This window comes from Gossypium raimondii, chromosome 3 (assembly GCF_025698545.1).
Source record: "Gossypium raimondii isolate GPD5lz chromosome 3, ASM2569854v1, whole genome shotgun sequence".
Classification (NCBI taxonomy): Eukaryota; Viridiplantae; Streptophyta; class Magnoliopsida; order Malvales; family Malvaceae; genus Gossypium; species Gossypium raimondii.
In genome coordinates, this window is record NC_068567.1 from 8801029 (window position 1) to 8821502 (window position 20474).

The 20474-nt window shown below is 30.6% G+C and overlaps 2 protein-coding genes across 3 annotated transcripts; both read left to right on the forward strand.

Annotated features, from left to right (window-relative positions):
* The first annotated feature begins 13827 nt into the window (after positions 1-13827).
* On the forward strand, positions 13828-16724 carry LOC105797025 (uncharacterized). The gene is made up of 3 exons (XM_012626948.2): positions 13828-14027; positions 14725-15374; positions 16239-16724. Exons 2-3 carry the CDS (start codon positions 14815-14817, stop codon positions 16306-16308), a joined length of 630 nt encoding a protein of 209 aa, XP_012482402.1. The 5' UTR covers positions 13828-14027; positions 14725-14814; the 3' UTR covers positions 16309-16724.
* A 2713-nt stretch (positions 16725-19437) lies between these two features.
* Positions 19438-20332, forward strand: LOC105797027 (light-harvesting complex-like protein OHP2, chloroplastic). 2 transcript variants are annotated; one of them, XM_052628093.1, is made up of 2 exons: positions 19438-19943; positions 20046-20332. In XM_052628093.1, exons 1-2 carry the CDS (start codon positions 19543-19545, stop codon positions 20077-20079), a joined length of 435 nt encoding a protein of 144 aa, XP_052484053.1. In that variant the 5' UTR covers positions 19438-19542; the 3' UTR covers positions 20080-20332. The 2 variants fall into 2 exon arrangements, with proteins under 2 accessions (XP_052484053.1, XP_012482404.1); XM_012626950.2 differs by having other exon boundaries at positions 19440-19943; positions 20144-20332.
* Positions 20333-20474: the final 142 nt, after the last annotated feature.

Sequence of the window (20474 nt, forward strand, 5' to 3'; positions counted from 1 at the left end):
CAATTTAAGTGTTAAATGTTTAAACGCAAAAATTAAACTCTAACCTGCAACATGAACAATTTATATATAACATATTAAAAAAACAACAAATAATGTTAATAAAATTTGAAAAAGTTATTTCTATTTTTGAAAATTTTAAATTTTAAATTATAATTTAATCCTAATATATAAATATCTTAATTCAATATCTATATAAAAATAAACCTCATCTCAATCAAAATCAAAGCAAACTATAATATCCGAAAATTTTTTATTATAAGTTTTGATTATATATGATCTTTTGGATACAATGCCTAAAACCACCAATAACCCCACTCCAACCCATAAATGGAAGGACACTATGCTTCAGCCACTCAAACTTACATCCTCCTATATTGACAACAATACTGATGCTAATCAAGTATTTTAATTTACACTTGAAAAATATTTTAATTTTTGAAAAAGGCAACATTAGGTCATTTAATTGCGGCCAATAAATAGAAATTGAGAAGTAGGTGCTTTCCTTTTGAAACACAAAACAAAGTGTTATGACTGCGGTGCAACATATGAGTTAGTGCAATGAATCATGACATTTAAAGGCAAAATCAAATCAATTCTATTGTCTTGTATTACTATTTTGTGCCCTACATAACCCATTATCTTAACTCTAATTTTGAATTATTTAAAGGCATGATAAATTTGAGGGTAAATTATAAAAGTGGTCACTAAATTATTATTTTCGTTTTATTTTGGTCATTGGACTGTTAATTTTTTCGATTTAGTCATTAAACTTTTCAAAATCAAATATTATGATCACTCTCTTCGCCTCTTGTTAGATGAGTGACGAGAAGTTGATGTGAGCTTTTTTTTATTAGTCTAATAAAAGATTTAGCCCTCTAATTTTTGCACATTCTATCAATTTGATTCTAAATATAAAATATTCAACAAATTTAGCCCTCAATATTTATAAAATTTGTCATTTTAGTTCAAATTCTAAAAAATTCAATAAATGTAGCCCTAAATGTTCAATAAATTTGTTGAATAATGAACTCGATATATCGGGCTTCATCTTGTTGAATTTTTAAAAATCGAAATAAAATGACAAATTTTGTAAACATTGAGGGCTAAATTCGTTGAATATTTTATATTTAGGGTCAAATTGATAGAACATGTAAATATTGGAGGGCTAAATTTGTAATTAGACCAATAAAAAAACCCATATCATCCAACAACAACTAACAAGAGATTGACTAAAATATTTGATTTCGAAAAGTTTAATGACTAAACCAGAAAAATTAATAGTTTAGTGATCAAAATAGAATGAAGGCAATAGTTTAGCGACATTTTTGTAGTTTACCCTAAATTTAACTATCGACGTTTATATCTTTTTTTCAATTTGGTTTTTCATTTTTGTAGCTAAATTTGGCCGGTAATGATCCAAAAAAGAGTCAAATCACATTTTTTAACGAAAATATTGACTAAAACATTAATTCTTTTAACAATTTTGGTATGGTAATATGCATGACAGTCATGTGTGCTTCATCCTAATATGACATTATTTGCCTTATGTGTCGCATCAATAAATAATTTAAAAATTATAAAAATATTCAAAATTAAAATAAATTCAAATTTTAAAAATATAAAATGTTCATAAAAATTCAAAAAAGCATGAAGTATATGTGGATTGTCATGCAGTTGCCATGTTTAAAATTTTAATATTTTAGTCAATATTTCCATTAAAAACAACATTTGAATTCTTTTTAAAGGTTGATGATCAAGTTTGATTCTTTTACAAGATTGAGGTCAAAATTAGCTAAAAAAGGGCCAAATTGATAAAAATTAAAATATTAAGGGTTTAATTTATCATTATGTTTGATTTAAATTTATAAATTAAGAATACCCTTTTGTAAGTTTTTTCCACAATAAAACGTTCAATCACAAAATATTAATTTTTATATCATATGATTATCAAATCAAGTTCAAGCTTTAGGATAAGCTTAATATCATACTCGCAAAATATTTAAATACATAATTTACAAATAAAATGTTTTTGATATTTTTTTAGTGGGGTAAAAGTGTTTAATACGCGGAGTTTTGGGATTAATGAAAGGCTTAGCAACTAATTGTATTGATTAGCAAGGCTTAAGAAGAAGCCTAAGTCAGAAGAATCCTTTTAGAAAGTATGCAGACTATGCGATGGGTGCCACATTAGCACATCAATAGAGGCCTAACGATTTTGGCATGAGATTAGCTAAGAGCCACATATAGGGAGAATGTTGTAGAGTGATAGGTTATGCATTATCTGGTGTACTCTATTACTTTTCTCACTTCCTTTCTACTTTCTTTTCTCCTCTTTTCTATTTGTACAGTTTCTACACTTTGGCACTTTTGTGAATATGTAACAACTTATTTTTCAGTGATGTCGAAAATGGTGGTTTCGAAATCTCGTTTTTCAATGATTGAGTTAGTAAATATTATTATTTAATATTTAAGTGTCTATTATAGTATTATATTGAATTTTGGTTCAATAATTTTATTGAATAGATAGTTAATTAAGGTATAAGGACTAAATCTAAAAGTGGTAAAAGTTTATTGCTATTGATTTTATTTTTAAAAGGGATAAATAGTATTAAGTCAAGGATCAAAGTGACAATTAGGCCATTATTAATGGTGGTGGACAATAGGTGATGATTCTTTTAACTAAAATATGTTAAATTATAATTATATTATTATAATGGATAATGGATAAAAATAAGAGAAACAAAAGCTTAAAATTTTATTCTTCTTCATCCATCATCTTTTTTCTCACAAAAAAGGGGGGAGATTAGGTTTGGCTTCAAAAACTTTCAGTCCTTGATTGGTAACCTTAATTTAGTCATTCTCTTGTAATTATGTTTTTGAGATCTCGAGAGCTTGATTTAGCTAGCCCTGGGACTATTTTGAAAAATTGTTTAAGTTTATAAAAGTTTTCATTGTTGTATCTTGAAGATTTTGATACTAAATTGATAGGTTTTGAGCTTAGATATGAAAAAGGACTAGTTTGTAAAGTGAAAATTGTTAATTTTGAGCTTAGGGACTAAAGTGTAAATTATTTGAAATTGTTATGAATTTTCTATAATTATAGATATTATAGGGCTGTATAAGGATGAAATTGAGATCAATTTTGAAATTAAAACTCAAATTTGAAAGTTATGGCAATTTTGATTTTAGGGACTGAATTGAATAAAATGCAAAACTTGAAAGAATATCAAATAAATGAAATTGAAATGATTTATAGGTAAACCATGTTTTTAAATTATGTTTGGAGTTGATAATTTAATTAAATTATGATTTAGATCAAAATTTAAACTAATTAGAGGATATTCGCGAAAAAGAAAAAATTGCAGATTAGTCCCTGGCACCTTATCAGTTGTTGTTTCTTCCAGGTAGGTTCATATGGTGTAATTATGCTTTGATTTTTGTGTATCTTACATTTTGAGAATGTATATAAGTTTTAGTGAACTTTGGATTGTTTACAATTTAGTACTAAAGGGTGAGAATGGATTAAATTGAAATGGAATAAACATGAACTTACATGATAGGAGTTACCCCAATGAAACTTTGTAAATGTATCTTACATATGGTTACAATTTGATTTTTGATGACTCTAAGATCCAACATTTTTTGTGGACTTAAATATACATGTGACACTAGTTTAGCTCAGATAAGTAACTTGATGTCATTTTATAGGTTTAGCACGGACGAGTAACCTAGCACAAGTGGATATGTTAATCTTGAATGAGCATCAGATGTGATTGGTACCAGTGTATTTGAGTTCTTTTACGATGTTTCATTAGGTCATTTATAATATACAAAATGTGGAAATTGAACAAGTTGTAATGTGCCTATTGATCAAATGTAGTGAAATGGAGGATTTAAGGACAAGATTTGAGTATATTTACATTAAATTATGGTTAAGTTGAACATAGAGGATATGAAATATTATGCTTGCATTTGAAATGTTATATGATCGAGTATAAATCAAGCTCACATTGTTGTGCTCGTGTTTTGATATGTTAAGTAAATTTAGTTATATGCATTAGTTTGATATATGTACTTGAAATATGAGGTAAGTTAACTGTTCGTATACATATGAACTTACTAAGCATTTTGTAATGCTTACCCCATTGTTTTCCTTTTCTTGTAGATTTTGACTTGTGAAACGTGTTGATAAGATCCTCGAGGAGCTTATACTATCCATCTCCTGATTCGATAGACTTTTGGTCGTTCGAACTTGGTTATATATGGCATGTACTTAGGAGTGTCAAGTTGTTTGTAATGTTAAGCATGTTTTGAGACATAGTTGATTATGAACACTTATGGTAATGTTAACTTGCTTATGTTCATAGTTTTGGTATTTTGCTATAGATATATGGATGGGCAATTATAATGAGTTAGGTATGCATGAATCAACTTGTGTATGGAATGGATAAGTGATATGTAACGATAAAAATAGGTTGAATGGCTTGTATTGATTCATGTATCCTTGTTGTGAATTGGTGCCAAATATGGCATATTGGTTTTCTGGATTGATTAGATGATTATATGTTATGCTTTGGAGTGGAATTGGTATGTTTTGAACATGTTTAAATGATGTCAAGTGCATTCTTATGACCTATTTGTAAGGTTGGTTTGAGGCAAGTACCAAATGGCCAAAATTTACCAAAAATAGGTTCCTTATCCCGATGTCAATCTTCCCTTGTTGCAGTGTCGACCAACAGTTTGTGACGTCCCGACGTCAAGTGGTCTGACACCGTGACGTGACATACTGTTTAGCGACGTCACAATGTGGAGAAAATATCGTCACAACGTCGGCCCTGTACTTTTCAAACTCTGCAATTTGGTCATTGTTCTATCCCAAGTTAACTTTAAAGCTTACATAAGCTCGTATTAAACTCGGGAAAGGTTTAAATTTGTTCTGAATGGCTTATATAATAGAAATTGACGATTTTTTACTTGAATTATCTGTTAAAGGTTTATAATTGTTTCGTTTTGTACTTTAGCATTGTAACGACCCTATAGTTAGGGGTGTCGAAAAGTGCATTCCCGGGACTTCATTCCTTTAAATAAGACTCGTAAATATTTATTAAAATTATTTACAAAGTTAGTTGTGTAGTTAATTAGATTTTGGCTAAGTGAATTTGCATGAATTAAGAGTTGTTAAGGTATAAGGACTAAATCGCGTAAAGGTTAAAAGTTGAATTATAAATTTAATTTAATTAAAGGTACTAAAATAGTAAATATACATTTATTATCAGTAGTGGACGGCATTGATGGTTTACATTTCATATTTATATGTTATCTTAATATATAATTAAGTTGTATAATAATATGAAATAAGCATATATGTATGTTATTTTATAATAAAAGAAAAAGAAATAATAAAAGATAGTGGAAAGGAATGAAAACATGCAAAAAAAATTAGAAAATAAAATAAAGAAATAAAAGAAAGAAGGGAAGAGTGGGACGACAAACCTAAGGGTTTCAAACTTTTCAACTTCAATTGGTTAGTCGATTTAGTCCATTTTCTTGTAATTTTTATATTTTTGGAATCTCGGTACTTAGGGCTAGCTGACCCATGTTGTAATTTTTGGTATTGCTTAGAATTTTGGATGTTAATATTGTTGAATATTTCAAATACTAGGGATTAAATTGATAGATTTCAATGTATAAAGTAAAAAAGGACTAAATAGTGAAGTTAATTCTTGATTTTGAGTATAGGGACTAAATTGTGAAAATTTTGAAATTTAGGGTTATAATTGAAAATAGGGAGCTAAATTTAGTTTAAAATGAAATGAGTATGAAAATATAGAATCTAATGTGAAGATTTAAAAATTAGTCTCGGTTTAAGGGGTAAATAGAAATTTAAGCAAATATTGAGTAAAAATTGAAATATTCAAGGTGGAATTGAATTGTGTTGTATTAATGTATTTTAATTATTTTAATTTCATAGCTAACGTCGTACCAGAATCCTCACCTAAAAAGGGGAAGGATAAAATCGACGTCGAATAGTTCAGAATCCACGGTTTGTGTTTCTATAATCCGAACTAAGTTATAAATTATTGCATTTTGATTTATTGCATATGGTAAGCATTGGAGGTAAGAACTATTGTGTTTTACAATTGAATTGAATTCATAGTAAATTGAAATGGATTGATTTGGTATGTTATGAATTTATTGAACTTATAAAGATTGAATTGAATGTATGTGTATATGTGAGAATATGATTATATGGAAATTTGACATTGGATATATTGAAAGTGAAATGGAACCTTATTAACTATTTCGGGCTAAGTCGGATATAGATGACATGCCATAGGATAGGAAAATTTTAGGGATTTCTTCGACTTTGAGTCGATGAGGCACTGGGTGCCAATTTGCTTCAGTTTAACTGATGAGACACTGGGTGTCAATTTATAAAGCGCTGAGCGCAGTTATTACTTCAAACTTATCCGATAAAGCACTGGGTGCCAAATTGGTGTGTTGGTTGGATCCGTGTATTTGTCCGAGTCTAAGTCGTGTTAATAGGGGTAATTAAATAATAAAGTTCTATAATTGATATTGAAATGGCATGGTATGTGAAATGGAAATCAGATAGTAGATTGAGAAATGAAATATGAATATGTTGTGATCAAATGAAATATATGAGTTATGTACTCATGAATTGAATATGGAATGGATAATACCATTGTATAAAGAAATGTGGATTGATATGTGAAAAGCTATTTATATAGCAAGTGATGTGAATTGAGATATTTGTTATAAACAATCAAGTATGAAAACATGTAAAGATTGAGCATTGTATAAAATAACGTAATGATATGCATGAATTTGAAATGATGATATATTGTATTTGTAAGCTTAGACAATAATATGATTGTATAATTCAATTTGAGCATTTATGTATCATTATGTCTTTAATTGTTCGAATTATAGAAATATCACTGAGTTTTACTCAGCGTACGGTTTTGCTTCCTGTGCACAAGTTAGGTTCTTCTCTTTTAATTGCTAACTCATTATCCAACAACGATCCCGACCTCAAACGTGATGATGTTTACCTTTTGTAATGGCAAGTACTTAGGATGTGTTGGTTGTTAGTGATTTTGTGTATGGGATGTAAATTGAGTTTTAAGTATAATGTTGGTTTGGTATATAAACATATGTTTATGTTTGAAGCCATAATTTGGCATGTTGTTTTGAACTAAGGCTTGTTAGGTGTATGTGAACTTAAGCTTGATGTTTTAGGTAGTTATAAGTTAGAATAAATTTACTGATTTGGTATGCTTAAAATCTTGATTTGAATGATGCATTGATGATATGTTTTGATGATATAAATTGTGGTACCAATGAGGGTACATTGGTTAGGCACCTAAGATGATTGTTTTGGCTTGTTTCGAGTATGTTTGATCGTATTTTGAATAGGTTAAATGATAGGTTTTTTAGTTGCTTATTGTCTAAGCAAGTAGGAAATGGTAAACTTAATGTTTAAGGTACATTTTAGGTCCACACGGCTAGAGGCACGGTTGGGCGACACGGCCGTGTGTCATCTATTGAGTGCTTAGGGAACAAGTTAGCTAGAATACGACCTGACTCACGGGTGTGTGAGGCCATTTCGAGAGTTACATGGCCTGAAACACGGGCGTGTGGCTTGGTCGTGTAACCCAAGTCAGAGAGTTACATGGGCAAGGACACGGGCTGAAACACAGCCGTGTAACCCTTGAAGTTGAAATTTTCTAACTTTTTCTTCAATGTTTCAAATGTTCTCGATTTAATCCTGAATCATTTATAAAGTGATTCTAAGGCCTTGAGGGCTCAAGCAAGGGACGATATGCATGTATAATATTGGATTATGCTATGTTTATTGAAATGTTTATAAATGAATGATTTAGGTTACGTTTTAGTTGGTAATACTTCGTAACCCTATTTTAACGACAAATACAAGTTTGGGGTTTACAAGCATTCTGTAGCTCAGTCCCGACAATTGGGACCGGCTAAGGGCGTTACAGAATATCTTTCAAATCACAATAATATATTTCCAATACAATTCCTATATTATATTTAGTTGAAATTATTTTAGGATCTACTTTATTGGTGCCTTATTAAGTCATTGTAACTATAATTTCAAAGCGATTCAAGAATATCATTCTTCGCTTTGACAATATCTAGATACCCTAACTTCTTTTGTTGATGATTAGAAGAAATGGTGCAAGAAGTTCTTGGTCATTTATATGTTGTTTCAGCCCAGAAACATATAGTAGTTGTAGTGGATCATAAGTTGACTTCTTCCTCATTTTTTAATTCCTTTACGGTTGGATCCTTGGGTTGACATAATCTTGCTCCAGTTTAGATGTCTCGGTTCTCAAGTTCCAGTCCAAATGGTGGGTTTTGCAAGTTAAATGTTACTTCGATTTTAACAAAATCAAAGAAGAAATTAGATTGATTATTTCTTCTTTCTATCTTAATGATGATGATGATGCGAGTGAGTGGTAAGATTGGATGCTCAAAAACAAATTAAATGATTGGTTGGACCACCTTCACCTATGCTATTATTTAAGCATTTCTAACCTAGTGATCTTGAAGAAATCAAATGGGTTATTAGATAAACTTCAACAAGTTTCCATGGTAAGTGATCATCATTCTCAATTTGAAGCAAAAATCAATTGTTCCATGTATTCCCCCCCAAAAAAAAATCTTGGTTCATTATTTTACTTTGAGCCTTCAATCCGATATTAAACATTTGGTTTTTATTCATAAGCCCACCTATATTGAAAATGCTACGATTTTGTCCCAATTACATGAGTAATGTATTGTTTTTGAGAAGGGGCTTGTTAAGCTCACTTTGGGTATCTCCAAACGTACCTTGCTAACACCCAAACTTCCTCTCCTTGGTTTTACAATTGTTTCCTTAGCTTCCTCTACCATGACTATACTTTTCAGTGGCAGTAAGGTTATATTCTACTAATTAACACTGTCTGGAGCTACAAAATCACGAGCCATGACCTCTATTACCATAAGTGTAAATCTAAACCTCGACTTTTATTTCTTGAAGATGATATCAATTCACCTATTATAGATTCTTCATTGCCACAATTAGATCTTGACAGGGTTTGTGTGAATCTATTACTATTTAAAAATTAACCCTCAATTAGTTATCTCTTACAATGCTTTAGCAAGGGGTTTTTCAATCATAGTGCTTCAGCTTATAAGGTATGTTTGTGGCAAACTTGTCTAGGTGCAGTTGGATGGGGGTATTACTTGAAATTTTATGCAAACCCGAGTCGCAAACTTGTTACCAAGGAATGAATATTGGTATAATACATCTTCTCTAACTTTTGCTCGAATGACTTTGCTCTAAGTTTTATATATAGTTGATCACCACATATTATCACTCAATATATTTGAGACTTGGTGGGTTATTCGTTGATTGAGAGTTGTATGCTTGATCATGACAAGGTATTAGCCTTTCTTAAGCATAATTTGAGGAAAGCTTAGGGTAGTGTCGTGGGGCGCAATTGTTCTAGCCCCTTATGTAACACCCCTAACCCGTATCTTTCTCCAGAATAAGGTTATAGAGCATTACCGGAGTTTACAAATTAATTTTCAGACATTTCATTTCATCAAGCATTCATATTTATGACCAATTAAAATCAAAACATTTGTGAGCTAACATTAACCAATTTAACTTATACAAGTCATTATAACCAGAATCAAATCATCCAAAATTACCAATAGAACCAATGGATAATGTGATATATCTTCAACAAGCTTCCAACCCAATCGAGCTTCCGATAATCATTTAAATGCATCAAATAATTATACATATTACTAATAATAATTCGATTCCAATAATAAAACACACATATATATAATATTCATTACCAAACATCATTCACTTCAATTAAAATTATATAGAATATAGCTCATACGAGCTCACCAGATTAAATTGCAGAAATACCAAAATTCAGGGACATTTTAGAAATTTTCTATTTTTCTCATATTTCCACCCAATATTGTTCTAAATTTCATTCAATTTTGTAATTTAGATAAATAACCAATCCATTTCATGCAATTTGGTCACTTTTTGACATTTTTACAAATTTACCCTTAAAGTTTCACATTTGTTCAATTTAGTCCCTGGACCTACAACATGTAAATTGGTCATTTTTAATGAAAACTCATGCTATTTAAATAATCATATATTTTCCTCCTCCTCCTCTCCATTCCACATCCTTAATGTATATAACATGCTTATAAGTAACATTATCTATAATTTCACCATTTACTTATATAAATTCATTCAAAGCTGTCCACTTGAGTTGTAGTCACTAAATTATTTATATCTTGAGATAAAGTACTCCAAATTAAGATCCGTAAATTTTATCTGAAACTAGACTCACATATGTTCTTACTATAAAATTTTAAAATTTTTTGGCTTAGCCAATAAGTACATTTTATTATTTAAAGTCATCCCTATTCTGCTGTCTAACAGTTCCGACCCTTCTTCACTAAAAATTAACTATCTCCTCGTACAGAATTCTAATGATGTTTCCGTTTGTTTATATTGAAAATAGACTCATTAAGGATTTAAAAATATAAATTTAAGCCTCTAATTATTTTTATCCAATTTTTTGATGATTTTCCAAAGTCAGTACAGGGGAACCCTAAATCATTCTGACCTTGTCTCACAAAATTTATTATATCTCATGATTTACAATTCTATTGCTTACACAATTTATTCTATAAGAAACTAAACTCAATAAGATTTAATTTCATATTTTTTCATCCTATAATTAGATTTCCACAATTTATGGTGATTTTTCAAAGTTAACCTCTACTCTTGTCCAAAAGCTGTTTTAGTGCAAAATATTGATTACTAAGTTTATAACACTCTTATTTTCCTTCTCTACACTATCTCTCATCACTTTCTCTTATTTTCTCTTCACTAACATATCAAGAACATAAAACCGTATATAATAAAACCCTACATTAACATCAATTTCATACTTTTCAATAATGTAAAACTCAAAATATATTGAAATCTTGATGCTCTTACCTTGCTCAATTGATTTCAATCTTTAACTTGATTTTCTCTCTCCTCCAGCCTCTATTTCTTGAATCTAACTTGATATTCTAGCTCCCCATAGTCTCCTTGTTATATTTCTCTCTTGATGGATATGGAAATTCTTTTGATTATTAGGTGAAAATGGTAATTTTTTTGAATGAAGGACCAAATTGTAAAGAAAGCAAAACTTTCTTTCTTTCTCTCTTCTCCTCACGTTGGATGCATGGAAGATGATGGGTTAGTTGGTTTTTTTTTCATTTTTCTTTCCACATATATATACTAAACAATAAAATAATAAAATAATAAAATAATATTTAAAAATCAAATTAAAATATTAATAAACTAATATTTATTTATTTAATCTAAAATATCTCCAACATCATCATTATCTTCTAGATTTCTCTCTCTTCTAAATGACCATTTTGCCCTTTATGATCTTTTAAAATTCTATCATTGAGTCATCACTTAATTTGGTAAAATTACGATTTAGTCCTCAAAATTCTTTTCCTTTTTCAATTTGGTCCTAATCCATCCATTTTTCTTAGTTTCTTGATCATTCCACCCTTAAAATATTTACACCTTTGGTCTTTCAATTTTTTGTATTTACACTTTAACCCCTCAAATTTTGAATATTTACTCTTGACCCACAAAACTTTTCTCACTTTTGCGATTTAATCCTTTCTTAAATTAATATGTCATAATATACTTCCCAATGTTGACATAACTCAATAGTACCCTTTTTATCACTTTATTTCCTTATTTTACTATACCAAGGATAATATCTTACTGTAGAAAATTTTAAAATATTACATTTGTGGTCCCAAAACCACTGTTCCGACTAGGCCCAATTTCAGGCTGTTACACCCTAACACTAGAATGAAGTTGTTGGTTGATCAAGAGCAACGTGAAGTTTACTTTGTGGAAGAGGATTGGGTTTATGTTAAACTTCAACCTTTTCTCCAAAATTCAATTCAAGTGTAACATTATCAAAAGTTAGGATAAATATATTTTTTCCTTATAAGGTGCTTAAATATATTGGTGAGGTCGAGTTTAAGTTGGATTTTCAAAGTCGACTAAAATTCATCTTGTTTTTCATGTTTCTTTGTTGCGAAAATGTGTCAGTACCCTAGACCATCAAGTTAAGCCATTAAATTTGGTCGATTCTATTGCCATTCTAATTTGAAAACATATATGGTGCTTGATAAAATCATGGTTCAACGTTCTAGACACATGGTAGAACAATGGTTTTTCAATAGAAGGTTTTTCCTATAAGTGACGCCACTTATAAGGACAAAATAGTAACTTTTCTAGAAATTTTCTAATTGGAACCTCACAAACAAGGCTTATTCTGACGATGGGGTATTATTGTGATTAATGGAAAGGCTCATGCAATAAATTGTATTGATTAACAAAGTGTAAGAAGAAGACTATGCTAAAAGAATCCTTTTAGAAAGTATGTTGACCATGTGATGGACATCAAATCAGCAAAGGCCTAACAATTTTGGCACAAGACTACCTAGAAGCTACATTGTTGTAAAGTGATAGCTTATACATTTTTTGGCGTAATATGTTACTCTTCTCACCTCCTTTTTAATTTCTTTGCACATCCCTTCTATTTATGCAATTTCTACATTTTGGCACTACTACAACACTTTTCAATCTCATCAATAATATTTCCAATACAATTCTTATTATATGTTCAATTGAGATTGTTTTAAAATCACACTTGCGAATTTTTTCAATCGAAGGGCGAGTAATAGGTACCAGTGTAGGACCTTGAGGTTGGGGTTGTGCAATCAAGTGCACTTCAGTTGGAGGAGGTAGCATTTGCTATTGGGAAGCTAAAGGAGTAGCTATCGTAAACTGATTGAACCATTGGTTCATCATTTGTATAAAGGTATCTCTGGCCTCACATCTTAACCCTTGTAGAACGGGTAAACTTTGAGCTCGCTGATAAAGGCTAGGGCATTACTTTCCACCTCATAATTTACGACTTGATTTGAGTTAGCTGACATGGATAATCCATATAGGAAACCAAAGCTAATTTAGATCAACGATACATCACACTATCACGGACTATTGTAGCATGTATGTTTAGACTTGACACATATTACGATTTAGTCCTAGGATCAGCTAAACTGTAGCTCTGATGTCACTAAATGTAACACCCCTTGCCTGACCTGATCACTAAGTTCAAGCTAAATGATGCCACATTCCTTGTCGGAGCAACTTCAATCAATTACAACATATTTTCTATCGATTTAACACTTTACCCTGACTATACCCTAACTTGGGTTTAAATTACCCTAACTATACCTATCATTCTTATAAATACCTCATCTTTCAAGATCAAAAGGCACACAAACAAAATGATTAACTATACTTCTATTCTTAGAGACTTTCTGCATCCAATACGATGTGAACCACTACTATAAACTTCAACTTCAACTCATTTTATAATGTGTACTAATTTAATTGATTGAGTTTAAAATTTACGTAATTAAAAAATATAATAAATTTTCAATTCATATCATATCCCCTCGTTAAAAAGACACTTTACTAACACACAATTTCATAACACATCTTACTTTTCCTTTTTTACTTAATAATAAAAAAGTTTTTATATATTCAAAATCTAAAAAAAAAAAAAAGAAGAAGAAGAATCGCTATCATGCGCCGCGGAAGTCACCGTCCCTATCCTTCACTTTAAATAATTCCAACCAGAAATAAACTCAATTCTTTTTATTCTTCCTTACCCCATAATATTTCTTTTTTCTTTTCTTTTCTTTTTTCCACCCTTTTTATTTATAATTTCTCTCAAATATTCCAATTCCTCGCCGATTAATTCGTACGCAAGTCGGGGTCGAACATGCCGGCGCCGCCGGTTTAGTTTCCTGGGCTTTTTTTGTTTTCTTTCTACTCTCCAGATCCGCTTAATCGCCATCAGGTAAGCTCTCACACGCCTGTTCTTTCATCTGATTTCCTGTTTGTTTCCCCAGAAAATAAAAGGAGAACAAATAAAGCAAGAAAGGAAAAGGTTTTTATTTTGAACTGGTCACTGTCAACATTTCTCTGTTCCATCTTTTTATTGCTTTCACTTCAATCAAATAGATAGCATTGCTTTGAGCTGGTACTTATTACTTTTAACTGTAAACAGATCTTAAATCATTCTTTTAAATGAATTTAATTTTTATTTTGACGTTGATGTTGTTAATATTTTCTTTATATTTATTCAATAATGTTACTCTCTTTCTTGATTTGAGTGTAAAAACAAAATTAATGTTATTGAATTTTATTTAGATTTAATAGATTTATAGATCTTAATTATGTGCGGTTTAATGAGGGGGGTGACCATGTTGATAATTATTGCAGTTTTGGGGAACTAAGTAGTTATTATGTCTGCAATGAGTTTTAGTTACTTAGGATTTACTCCATTAGTAACTATAAATGGGATTTAAGATTTTTCATTGATGTTAAATTTCATTATTTGGTGTCAACTGGCGTAGTGGCAAATAATTTGCTCTGCTTCTCGGTTTAGCTGTTCAAACCTGGACAATCCTTTCCCTGATCCATTTTTAATAAATCTTTTTCATCATTTGGTAAGTTTGATAACTTCACTGACTCTGATATATGGCTGGATGAAGGAGTTGGGGGTAGTTTGGTTCAGTTTGTTGTGACTGAAAAGAAAAAAAGAGAAGAAAATGGAGTTGTCTGGGTTCTCCAGATGAGAACTGATGTTATTGACAGTAGAAGGAGGAGGGTTCTTCTCTTCTTCAGCGTCCGGGTATAGCAAGGGCTTGGCCCTTCTTCTGTTGGGTCAGAAGCACGAGGACAAGTCCATGAGAGTTTCGCCGTGGAATCATTACCAGTTGGTAGACCAAGAACCTGATCCTGATCCTGACCTCCAACTGGCTTCCATCAAGAACCGGCTTTCCCGCGGGTGCGCCTCTTTTGTCTGCTTTGGTCGCACTTCCGCCGGGCTTGACACACCGTCGCCTTTGAAAGTTGGCCCTGTTCAACAGCAGGATGTCTTGCCAGGGTCCTTTGCTTCAGATAAGAGTAATGATCAAGCAACTCAGCTTGATGATGGCAATAGCGATGCAAGAAAGGTTGTTTTCAAAAGTAGTTTGAAGAAGCAATCACATACTACTCAAGTTCCTCTTGAGGATGGTAATGACCGTGAGGTATCAGGGGAAAAGGATGGTGATATCCCGAGTCATACAGTACGAAGAAAGGTGCAGTGGACTGATGCTCATGGTAGTGAGCTTGCTGAAATCAGAGAATTCGAACCCAGGTACATGAATTTTCTGCTCTAATTAAAGTTGTATAAGCAATGCAGTACAATTTTCTAACATATTTAATTTCTTCATGCTATTTCTGCCTTAGTTAATGTGCCCCTTGATTCTTTCTTGTTTTCCTAAAGATATATTATGATGATTTCGCATTATTCAACAGCATCCATAACAAATCTAGACACTCGTGCCACATAGATTGTAAATATATTCTGATTATTCAAAAATGTGTTTCTTTGTTTGGGCAAGCACTGAAGTTTTTCTGCAAGTTATGCTGATTACATTGCTATGGCAACCTTCACACGAACTCAGGATATAAGCCAATATTTCTTTTTGGTTTTGTTATCGCCTACAGAAATGTAGGTAGATGTTACCAGACAACATGCATAGATCTGATCTTAGAGCATTGGCTATCAAGATCTCATACATTAGACGTATCTATATATGTGATCTGTCTGTTGAAATGTAAGAAGTTATGGTGTAAACATGTCTGCATAATTAGCATACATCTTTGGATTTTGTAAGGTGTTTGTGAACTTTCTTTGATACTAATTTGTGTGGTGGCTGTCTTTACAAGAAACTTGCTGCACAAATAGTATGCAATGTCTTAGGTTCACCCTTTCTAATGCTTCTGGTGTATTTTAGCTGAAATTAGGTATTAGTAGGTGCAAATTTCTTGTGCCTACAAATTTTTTTAATCTCCATGTATTCTGCACATTGATGTCTGATAGGAGGTGATACATATGGCATCTTTGCTAATAGGTTATGAACACAGCAGTGCTTTCATATAGTTTTATCTGTGTTTGGCCGGTTCAGTCTTTCTTCACTTCCCCGTTGCTGATATTGTACCTTCATCTTAATGTCAGTGAAACAGGTGGATCAGACGATGAATTCAGTAATGGAAGTGAAAAAACTTGTGCATGTACAATCATGTAGTTGGGCCATTATGTCGGAGTTTGATGATGCCATCCGGTAAAATTGCTTTCTAACAGAGCTTCAATCTTATATGTTGGAAAATGGTCAGTTGATTTGTGGGCAAGGGAAGAAGCAAAGTGTTGTTTTTGTTGATTCTACATGGAAATCAGAATGCAACCATTAGAGAGGAGCTTTCTTTCTGGGCCACCTTTGTTGGATTTTCATATTGTGTCTATATAAATATATATTGAATTTGAGAGTTCAATTTTGCCATCCTGCCCTGGGCTTCGCTTTCATTTTCTTATATCATGATTATTATTATTATTCTTGTTGCACGACACTGTTGTCCATTATTCCTGGGTAATTAATGTGTTCTATATATATGTACAATATATATTCAGTTCAATCATGGTTAGTTGAAAAGGGTGGGTTATAAATATTGTGCTGCGCTTGTGACCGCAATGTTGGGTGAAGATCATTGAATAGATTTTCATGAATAATTAAAACATCAGAGTTATTATTCTATTTAGTACCAATGATTTTTTTAACTGGATTAAATAAAATAATTATAAAACCAATAGTGTGAAAATGTTTATTTCTTTAACCAAACTTGAAATTTTATTAAATATAATTTAATGTATCAAATATATAATAAATATTAATACATAAAATAAATAGACAAGCAATAGTAATTTTATTAAGAGTTTTGATGGTCGATAGAAAATTCCCTACTGACTAAGATTATCTCACCTTTTCTTTTCTTATTATTCTATTTACTTTTATTACCTTTAATCTTTATATTTAAAAATAATAAAAATCTAATCATATGTTAAATATAGCGTATTACAATTACAAAGAATAGATTCGAATAACAATAAATAGAATTGATAATTCTAAAATACGGTTGGACTAATAACCAAACTAGGTCCAAACCTAGACCAAAATAAATATATGCAGGATTCAAGTGTCCTAGGATATAAACTTGAATTCATCACTCAAGTTCCTATATATAATTTACATCGAGTGAGATTCGAACTTGAGATATTAAAGTTCTCACCGCCTAAACAAGTGGAGAAATTAAATAATTTAGGAGGAATTTTAAGAGATTTAAGTGGCTCAATTTTCTTTTTCAAATCTCACCTAAACAAATGGTTTTAAAAAAAAGTCATTTTAGTCCTCCATTTAATATTTTGTTTCTTTTAGCCCTTGAATTTGCATTATTTGTCAAATCACCTCAAAATGGATAAAAAATTAACGTTTGTTAACTTTGCTAACGTGGCATCCATGTGACAGTCCACATGTATACCCCACATTAGCAATTAATTAATTTTTTAAAAGTTAAAAAAATACATTTAGTGATTTTAATAATTATTTTTTAAATTTTTAACTTTTAAAATATAATTAATTACTGACTTGGCATTCACATGTGTGTATGCCATATCAGCAAAGTTAAAAAAAATTAACTTTTCTATCAATTTCGGGGTGATTTGACAAACAACATAAGTTTAAGAGGTAAAAACTAAATGAAAGGTTAAAATGATTTTGTTTTTAAAGTTAAAGGTCAAATAAGTTATTATACCTTTTCAAATTCCTCGTTATTTTAATTTTAATACACATAGTCCCACTATAAAATAAAAAAATCAAAAAATCTTTTCACTTTATTTTAATATATATTTTAAAATTTTATTTATTAAAAATATTTATAAAAGTTTACAAATATAATGATCTCCTATTAAATAATTTCTATATTATTTGTTTTAATATCATTAATTTTATTTTATAATTAAAACAATTCTTTATCCAAACGACTATAAATTCGAAATACTCACATTTTAAAATCTCCAAAATTTTAAGATCTTTCACCAATACTCTTCCGGTTTGATAAGGAAAAATTACACTACCCTTCTTAAGTTTTACTTATTAAATACATTTTAAATAAAAATGATAACTTTATATTTTATTAATTACTTATTATTTTATTTAGTTTTAGTGTCTTCAATTTTATATTCAACATCTTTTAATTAAAATAATAAAAATCTAATTATTTATAAAATATTTTAATAATTGTTAAATTAAATTATAAATAATATATAATATAAAAAATGAACGGAAGATATTGAGTTTTAGGTTAGTTAGTTGGGTTTCAAAATATTTTTTAGTTATATTTAAAAAGCGTCTCGTTTTTATAATTAAGTTTTAAATAATATTAATGCATTATTGCATTTATTTCAAATTTCAAATTATTAAACATTTAATTTTTTAGTATGTTTAATAATTTTATTAGTTTTTAATTAATAAAAGATTCACCAAAAAGTGTTAAAAATAGGTAAAGATATCTATTTAATATTTATCACTTAAATGTTGAAAATATTAAGTTAATTTTATTTAAAGATATATTTGAAATAAATTATTTCTTTTTAATTTTTTGAAAAAATGAGATATCCAAACAAAACTGTACAAAATAAAATAAAAATATTAATAAGATTAAACTTAAGAAAATAATTTTAAAATGAGAATTATTTTTCTCACTACTTAATTTTATTAATGTATCAAATAATTTTTAATACTTATAAAAATAATTTAACATTTAAAATTTTAATTTATCAAATAAAGTTAGAAAACCATAATCATAATTCATCTCCATTTTCCAAATGTTGATTTTCATGGTAAAAGTATAATAAAGGTCTTTGTATTTGGAGTCCGATTTTATTTTATCTCTTTTATTAAAAATGAGTAAATTAATCATTATATATTAGATCAAAGAGTAACTTGGTCCTTTTGTTAAAAATTAAATTCATTTCTACTATTAAAAATTAATCATTGTACATCAACATGAGATATATATCGAATGTCACATGTTACTCTCTTGTTATTCTGTCAATCACACTAATTTTTAACCGTACAAATGGATTAAGTTTTTAACAGAAATAATCAAATTCCTGATTTAGTATCATGTTAGTTTTACCTCATTTTCACTTTGCAGCTGTCAGATTAGGAAAATAGGAAAAAGAAAACCACAGGAAGCGCGAGTAATGGTAGAAAAGCCAAGTTGGGGGGGATGAAATGTTTATCACGCGCTTCAGAATCCAGTGGGCACCATTGGCAACCAACGACCCACTGACCCAAACTGTATAAATTTTGAGTTGAAACTTGGCCACGCCTTATCCACACACTCCCCCATTTCCAGACACAATCTTAAGAACATTAACAACAAACCCATCACACAGAATTCTCTTGGAAAGAGAAAAAACAGCAATGTCTATGGCATCCTCAATCCCCTATATCAAAATCCCAAACACTTCATCATCATCATCAGCAGCAGCATCTTCTACTTGTTGCAGACTGTGTACCACAGCCAAGCCTTATATTGTGACTATAAGGAGTTCTCAGTCTGAAGGTCCTTTGAGAAGACCTACGGCACCTTCCCCGCCGTCTCCTGTCAAGCCATTTCCTCCTTCACCGCCACCACCAACCACTCCTCCTCCTCAGTCTTCTTCTTCGCCTGCACCTGTGGGAGACCAGAATGCGATCAGTTTGGAGTTTCAGAGGCAAAAGGCAAAGGAACTGCAAGACTACTTTAAGCAGAAGAAGCTTGAGGAATCAAATCAAGGGCCTTTCCTTGGCTTCATTGGAAAGAATGAGATTGGTAATGGAAGGTATTTAACGCAATATCCCCTTCATTCTTTTCTTCTTGTTTAACACGATGTCAATTGATACCACCAAATAGCTCTTCTCAAATACCGGACTAAATTCTACAGGGACCGTAGGCAAATTTTAACCTATTTCTATTAATAACATCCAAGCAAAGAACTTGCTATATGATGACTGGTTTTTGGCGGTGTTGGTGTACTTGTAGATGGGCAATGTTCGGTTTTGCTGTCGGGATGCTAACGGAGTACGCGACCGGGTCGAACTTTGTCGATCAAGTAAAGATCATGCTCTCGAATTTCGGGATTATCGATTTGGATTGAAACTCTTTTCCTTGTAACTTTAAATGCTATTTATGTACATTTTTTTTATGATCCAATGTTGTTTTTTTGGTTAACTTGACCAAGTAGTTTACTGTTTTCTTTGGTTCTTCATCATTGAATTAGAACAAGCTATATCCAAAAAGTTCATATTCGGGTCCTTAGGTTGGAGTTAAGTTGGATATAGAAGATGGGATCAGATGGTTAGCTATGTCAAAC